The sequence below is a fragment of the Vitis vinifera genome, chromosome 14 (genome assembly GCF_030704535.1).
Source record: "Vitis vinifera cultivar Pinot Noir 40024 chromosome 14, ASM3070453v1".
Taxonomy (NCBI): domain Eukaryota; kingdom Viridiplantae; phylum Streptophyta; class Magnoliopsida; order Vitales; family Vitaceae; genus Vitis; species Vitis vinifera.
The window spans coordinates 6,023,025-6,031,192 of NC_081818.1; the positions used below are offsets into that span (position 1 = coordinate 6,023,025).

Below are 8,168 nucleotides of genomic sequence, written 5' to 3' on the forward strand. Positions count from 1 at the left end.
AGTTCATCGCCGTTATTATTTATTTTATTTTATATTTGTTATATTTTAATTTTATGATTTTGTGAATATAAAATCAAGGGATCAAAGATTACAAAGTTGTACTTCACTAACTGTGAAGAATTAAGTACACAAATTTATTTATTGATTGCTAATCTCTAAGACTTACATCAAATACCTACACCTTACTTTATGTTTGGAATGCAACACTACCTTGCTTCTTAATAAACTCCTCAATGTTATAAGAGGATGTAATTCTCTCTCACGAACTTAAGAATGAAAGCAAACACCTTTGAAAGTTTTGGGTAATGAAAAGTGTAAGGATTTTTTAGGCTCTTTTCACATAAAAAAAGAAACTTAAATTTTATAGCATGTATATATATATATATAGTAAGGAACTTTGCAAACTTACATATAAATGGACAAAATAGCTCTAAATATAAAACTTGGTATATTTTTTAGTTAAAAAAAAAAAAAAACTTAGTCCATTAGGACAAAATTGTATTAAAAAGGATAATAAATTAGAAAACAAGTGATTCTAAGAATAAAGCACCACTATCAGACCACCCCCCACACGATTTTTTTTTTTTTTTATAACTTTTACCGCAATTTTAAAAAATAATTATTAAAAATTGGTTGTTGAGAAAATATTGATAGTTCTACGGTAGTTTTGGCCACGTGGAAGATGTCTTTTGAAGAGACACATTTCACAATTTTCAAAATCATAAAAGAATTAAATTTAAGTTAAAGGTATTTCTTGAAGAGACACTTTCTACAATTTCAGAAAATTGGATTTATATTAAAGGTGCCTCTTGAAAAGACATTTTTCACGTGAAAAAAAATCCAATATGCATTAAAGGTGTCTTTTGAAGAGACACCTTCCACAATTTGACAAATTTGAATGTGTCATGATTTTAAAGCTAAAGATGTCTCTTGAAGATATACCTTTTACAATTCCTAAAAATTTTAATTTATACAAAAGGTGTCACTTGAAGAGACATTTTCTATAATTTCACAATTCCACAAATTCCAATATATACTAAAGGTGTCTCTTCAAGAGACACCTTCTACAATTTTAAAAAATTAGATTTATACTAAAGGTGTCTCTTGAAAAAACATTTTCCACAATTCCTGATTACTACCAAAAAGTGTTATTTTGTAGACCTAATTATAATGGTTTTAAGCACCTTTGAGTAGTAATCATATTCATTTAACCCAATTAATTCATTAAGGTCCTTAGTAATTGGTTTTAACCATTTTGTGGCAAGTTTACATGTTTTTATCAGCTTATGAATCAATTCAAGCATGCCAAATGATGGAGGAGCTACTTGGACAAGTTAAAGCAAGGATTTTGGAAGTTTACAGGCTTGAATTTCAAGTGGAAACACGAGCACAAACAAAGGGATAGCCATTTCGCAAGGCAAGGCAAAGTACCTTGCCAAAATGCAATTTTCGCAAGGTGAAAATGCACCTTGCCAAATTTGGCAAGGTGAATTTACTCATGATACGAAAATATGGCACTTCGCATCATGAGTAATTCACCTTGCGAAAATTTCGCAAGGTAACCTTTTACCTTGCCAAAATTTCGCAAGTAACCTTTTACCTTGCCAAATTTCCTCTGTTTCTCCACACACGCACCACCGACTTCCCAGATATTTTTAGCTTGATATTTTCTCGTGTAAATTCCTTTTGTAACCTTGTATTCAGCCGACATAAGGCTTTATCTTGTAATTTTGCTATATATAGAGGTGCACAACACCTCCAAAAAATTATTATTGGGTGATCGATCCTCTGTACATTAATTTAGAAATATATAAAGCTCTATTTTTCTCTCTTCTCCTGTTCTTCCCCATTTCTATTTTCTTAGTAGCCAAATAGCCTCTGAGGACTTTTCCTCAGAGGATGATTGGCTAAAACTTCTAAGTTTCTCAAAGTATGGATGTTATGTGATGGCTTGGATGCAATCTCATGGAAATTTCTTGCACCTGGAAGGTAAGGTAGTCGTTTTTCATTAATGGTTCATTAATGCAAAGTCTGGTTTTTATTTCCTTTGGACAACTGCCGACGGCTAATACTTGATAAGCTTTTGGATTTCTATCCATTAGTTATCTCGTACGAGCTATTAGAAGGTGAGGTTTTCAATTCCAAGTTTTGCAGTAATCCGTTAGAACCAATTTCAATGACCATTGAAAAGTGAGTTTATCACCTGGAATGACTTTGAGTTGCTAATATTTGGTAAGCTTTTGGCTTTAAACCATTAGTTATCTCTTACAAGCCATTCAAAGGAAGTCTAAGGTGAATAACCATTGATGAAATTCACTATCATCTGTTTTGCCATTTCAAAGGATTAAAACTTGATTTGCTAAATTCATACCGGTTCGGGAAGCAAGCATCACCATAGTTGCAACCCCAACGCGAGAAGCCTATCCTGAGATTTCCAATTTGCATAAGAGCCAAAGCATAGCTATCCTATCTTGGAGAAACTTGTTTTTACACCCTTTCATTTTAGTCTTTAATGTTAGCTTAGATTAGTTTAAATCTTTCTAAAACCATTTACATCTTCTTTTAAAGCTAACATCCATAAGAAAATCACTTATTTTCCTAATTTGAATATCACTAGTATTTGCAAAAACTCTTCCCAGTGAACGATTCTAGAACCACTATGCTATAGTAGCTTGGCTACTTTAGTAATAGTATTTAAGATATAAATTTTGTTGATACGCCTTTAAAGCTAAGCTACCATAAGTCACATCAATTCCACAAAATCCAATATGTCTTAAAAATTGTGGAAATTATTTTAAAGCTAAAGTTGTCTCTCTTCAATATAAATTCGAAATTTTCTACTATGAATGAAAATTGTAAAGAGTGTCTCTTGAAGAGACACTTTCAGTATAAACTCAATTTTTTTAAAGATTATGGAAGGTGTATCTTGAAGAGACACTTTCATTATAATTCCATTTTTTGGGAATTGTGGAAGGTTGAAGGTGTCTCTTCAAGAGACACCTTCCACAATTTTAAAAAAATTGGTTTTATACTGAAAGTAAAGACACAGACATTTTCCACAATTTTCATACACTGTAGAAAATTTTGAATTTATATTGAAAAGAGACATCTTTAGTTTTAAAATCATTTTCACAATTTTTAATATATATTGGATTTTGTGAAATTGTGAAAAGTGTATTTTCAAGAGACACATCTAATTTTAAAATCATGAGACATTCAAATTTGTCAAATTATAAAAAATGTCTATCGAAGAGATGTCTTCCACATGACCAAAATTGTCATAAATCTATCAATATTTTTTCAACTACCATTTTTTTAAATTGCTAAAAGTTAAAAAAGCCCTCAACATCCTCCCCTCGCCTCCTTTATGAGTCAATTTGTCAAATTTGAGTCAGCTGTAGGTCAAGGACCATGAGGTGGATACCAACCCCCCTTCCCCCTCCCTCCCTTTTAATCTGTCAATTTGAGTCAGCTGTAGCAAGGACCATGAGGTGGATACCAATATCAGTGGGTTGAATGGCGGAAAGTGTACTCAATATCCTTTCCACTTCTACTATTATCAAGCTTGATGACCAACACATTGTTGACAAACAACGAGAAATATGAGTCATTGCTAAAAGTTCAAAAAGCCCTCAACATCCTCCCCCCGCCTTTGTCAAATTTGAGTCAGCTGTAGGTCAAGGACCATGAGGTGGATACCAACCCCCCTCCCCCCTCCCTCCTCCCTCCCTTTTATCTGTCAATTTGTCAATTTGAGTCAGCTGTAGCAAGGACCATGAGGTGGATGCCAATATCAGTGGGTTGAATGGCGGAAAGTGTACTCAATATCCTTTCCACTTCTACTATTATTAAGCTTGATGACCAACACATTGTTGACAAACAACGAGAAATATGAGTAATCCGTCTGTCAGTTTTATATAATCCCTCAGCCCAAGCGCTCAGCGCTGATCCACAGAGCAAAGTAATCAATATCTTTGGCATAGATGGATTCCGAGAGCCTAACTCTTCGACCATTCAGGGTAAGCGATGTGGATGACTTAATGCTGTGGGCGGGCGATGAGCAAGTCACTCGAACCATCCGATGGAAGACCATCACCTCTAAGGAGGAAGCCTTGACCTTCATCAAAGAAGTCTGCATCCCCCACCCTTTTTATCGATCCATATGCATAGATGACCGCTCCATCGGCTTTGTTTATGTCATCAGGGGGTCGGGCGCCGACAGACAGAAGGCGAGCATGGGGTATGGTGTAGCTGCAAAGTATTGGGGGCAGGGGATTGCCACCAAAACTGTGAAGATGGTTATATCAGAGGTGTTCAAGGACTTCCCTGATCTGGTAAGGTTGCAAGCAGTTGCTGTGGTGGAGAACATTGCTTCTCAGAGGGTGTTGGAGAAAGCTGGATTCACCAGGGAGGCTTTACTCAGGAAACACTCATTTCTGAAGGGCCAATTGAAAGACTTGGTGATATATAGTCTTTTGTCCACTGATTCGAATGGGGCCGTGGATGATGAAGTATGAGAAATAGCATCATGTATTTGTATAATGGGATATTATTTTTAATGGAAAATGGGTAACTAATTCCTCTCACAGACTCCATTTTGCTTAGGAGTATAAGTTACAGTAAGCTGATGTTCAATCCTTGCAGCTTCACAAAACTTAGCAAATTTGTCAGCAGCATATTCAGTCCCATTATCAGACCTAATCACCTTAATTCTACAACCACTTCGATTTTCAATCCATGTTTTGAACTTCCAAAACACACCAGCAACCTCAAACTTCTATTTAAGAAAACAAACCCAACATTTTTTGCTAAAGTCATCAATAAGAACCATAAAATACATGTTACCACTTAAGGATGCAATCCTCAAAGTTTCAGAAACATCAATGTGGATCAATTAAAGCTTCTCAACTACCCTCCATGCCTTGTTAACAATAAATGGCAATTTGGCTTGCTTTCCAAGCTGATAAACTCCACACACTGCTGCTCCTTCTCCATTGTAAGTCATTCCTCATACAAGATCCTTTTTCTACATGTAATCCAATACAAAATAGTGAAAATGCCCCATCCTCTTGTGCCATTACTCAACCTGGTCCAAAGGACATGGATATGCACTAGACTCATCCTTGTTCCAATTTAGACCGAAACTTTTGCTATTCATTTTCACAGAAAACAGAACACACCATCTGAGTCAGCAATCACACACATTTTATTCTTAAACACAATAGAATAGCCTTTCTCAAGCAATTGTCCCACACTCAGCAGCTTTTGATCAATTTTAGGAATAAGTAAATACATAAGAAATTAGCTTTATACCCTGTTGAGCCTTTTATTGCAATAGTCTCTTTACCTTTCACCTCAATATACTGCCCATTGTCAATTCTAACTGTTGACACCTCTGACTTGTTTACTTCGTTGAAAAGGATTCATCAAAAGACATGTGGTTTGTGCATCCACTGTTTATAAGCCAATCATCACTTGAACTGCTACTAGAAAAACAAGATGCAACAAAAAGTTGCTCCTCCTAGTGTTGATCCACTGCTTGAGCTTGGTGTTCTTCTTGTTGTTTGTTTTTACACACCCTCTCCATATGCCCCAATTGTTTGCATGCCCTGCACTGAATTTAGGTTTAAACCAACATTTTTTCTTCAAATAAGAGGTTTTCTTACAATAAGGACATAGAGGGTGATTGCCCTTGCTACCTCCATTGTTGTTGCTTTCCCCTTTCTTGCTGTTCTTCTTACTCCACTGTTTCTTTTCTTTGTTGCCTCCTTGAGCTTGATCAGCCTCTTTCACTTGAAATGCTCTCTCAATTGTCTCATCTTTTCTATAAGCTCTCCTTTGCTCTTGAGCTTGTAGTACATTGATGAGTTCTGCTAATGTTATTATTGACAGATCTTTGGACTCTTCAAGTGAAGAGATTTTGGATTCAAATCTCTCAGGCAAGGTCACCAAAATCTTCTCTACTACCCTTATGTCAGAGAATTCTTCCCTTAGCATCTTAATATTGTTGGCCAATATCAACATCCTGTCTGTATAGTCCTTAACTGCTTCTATCTCCTCCATTTTCTGCATTTCAAATTCCCTCATCAGGTTCAAGACCTGTTGCTTTGTCTTAATGTTTCCTTGATATTCATCTTTCAAAAGATCACATGCCTGTTTTGCTGTTTAACATGCCATGATCTTTGTAAATATTGTCTCTGAAATTGTAGAGTGGGTGCAGGTCTTGGCCTTATATCTCCTCTTTCTTTCCTCTCTGTTGTTCTTGATCTATGCTATTGTTGTATCCTCAGGATCTGTTTCCACCAAGTCCCACAAGTCACATGCTTGCAGGTATGACTTCATTTTCACAGCCAATATTTGGTAATTTTCTCCTATGAAAACTGGAGGTGCAGACAAGAAATTATTTCCTGTCATATTAGGTTTCAAGATGAAGGCTAGGTGTTTGATTTGTTGTGGTTTGTCTCTCATTGGATACACACACACTTCACAGGTTCCTAAAGAAAGAGGGCTCTGATACCACTTTGTAGGTTTTTTAGAGTAAGAACAATAAAATAATAAACACAGAAATTTGGGCTGAAAATTGCATGTCTTGCAAAATCTAAATTTATACAGGAAAAGAAATAAACAAAGCCAAAAAATCTACCTACATATTTTCAACGGATTTCTAATAGCATTACCAAGTCAACTATGAATTCAAAAAATTCTAATTAAAAAAAAATTGTTCTTGCAATCTTGCATAATATTCTCAACAGAATACCAACCTTACTGGTTTATTTTAGCCCAAATCTTGTAACAAATATAGCACTTGTCATCATTGACACATGGTGAACCATGATTCAATTATTTTTCTTGTTCAATGATGGATTCGATTATTAAAACGTTGATTATAACAAAGTTAAGGGTTGAAAAAAGAAATGAGAAAAAGTGGTTTTTTCAATTAAGATTAAAAAAAATCACTTAGTCCATTAAGACAAAATTGTATAAAAAAAGATGATTAAAAAAAAAGTGATTCTAGGAGTAAAGCTTGCTTTAAACCCTTAAGCCACCCCCTAGATAAGTAAATTTGAATCAGCTGATTGCTCAAGGACCATGAGGTGGATACCAATATCATTGGTTCAAATGGATTCGGTTCAATGGTAGATGGTGTACTTAATATTCTTTCCATATATTATTATTGAGTAGGAGGACCAATACCATGTTAACCAAACAACGAGAATTTAACATATGAAATTCACATGAAACAAACTACACCAGTAAACGAGAGAGAGAACGTTCAATATTATAATATGGGCATCCATCTGTCAGTTTTATATAATCCCTCAGCCCAAGCGCTTAGTGCTGATCCACAGAGCACAGTAATCAATATTTTTGCAATAGATGGACTCCGAGAGGGTTACTTTTCGACCATTCAGGGTCAGCGATGTGGATGACTTCATACTGTGGGCGGGCGATGAGCAAGTCACTCGAACCATCCGATGGAAGACCATCACCTCTAAGGAGGAAGCCTTGACCTTCATCAAAGAAGTCTGCATCCCCCACCATTTTTGTCGATCCATATGTATAGATGACCGCTCCATCGGCTTTGTTTTGGTCATCAGGTGGTCGGGCGCCGACAGACATAAGGCGGACATAGGGTATGGTGTAGCTGCAAAGCATTGGGGGCAGGGGATTGCCACCAAAGCTGTGAAGATGGTTATATCGGAGGTGTTCAAGGACTTCCCTGATCTGGTAAGGTTGCAAGCATTTGCAGTGGTGGAGAATATTGCTTCTCAGAGGGTGTTGGAGAAAGCTGGATTCACCAGGGAGGGTTTACTCAGGAAATACACATTTCTCAAGGGCCAATTGAAAGACTTGGTGATATATAGTCTTTTGTCCACTGACTCGAACGGGGCCGTGGATGATATGGTGTGAGAAATAGCATACATGTATATGTACATTGGGATGTCATTTTTAATGAAACATCGGTACAATGCCTGACAAATTTTAAAAGTGCTACGTAAAACTTAATACTTATTACTTAATGAATTAAAACTTACGACAAAATATAAGTAGTAGATATGGAATCATGGTTGCAAAAAAAAGAGACTAATGAAATATGGACAAATAAATCAAAAGAAATGGTAAGACACCATATCAAACCTTAAAGATGAGTGCTGGTGCATGAGAAT

At 35.9% G+C, this 8,168-nt stretch overlaps 2 protein-coding genes across 2 annotated transcripts; both read left to right on the top strand.

Moving 5' to 3' along the window:
- Positions 1 to 3,606: 3,606 nt before the first annotated feature.
- Positions 3,607 to 4,586, top strand: LOC100255573 (uncharacterized). The gene has a single exon (XM_019224741.2). It carries the CDS (start codon positions 3,984 to 3,986, stop codon positions 4,515 to 4,517), a length of 534 nt encoding a protein of 177 aa, XP_019080286.2. The 5' UTR covers positions 3,607 to 3,983; the 3' UTR covers positions 4,518 to 4,586.
- A 2,603-nt stretch (positions 4,587 to 7,189) lies between these two features.
- On the top strand, positions 7,190 to 8,110 carry LOC100267445 (uncharacterized). The gene has a single exon (XM_002271685.4). The coding sequence runs from the start codon at positions 7,378 to 7,380 to the stop codon at positions 7,909 to 7,911; it is 534 nt and encodes a 177-aa protein (XP_002271721.1). The 5' UTR covers positions 7,190 to 7,377; the 3' UTR covers positions 7,912 to 8,110.
- The last annotated feature ends 58 nt before the right edge of the window (positions 8,111 to 8,168 follow it).

Coding starts and splice junctions, on each gene's coding strand:
- LOC100267445 (XM_002271685.4), top strand. CDS start 7,378: ATGGACTCCGAGAGGGTTACTTTTCGACCATTCAGGGTCAGCGATGTG.
- LOC100255573 (XM_019224741.2), top strand. CDS start 3,984: ATGGATTCCGAGAGCCTAACTCTTCGACCATTCAGGGTAAGCGATGTG.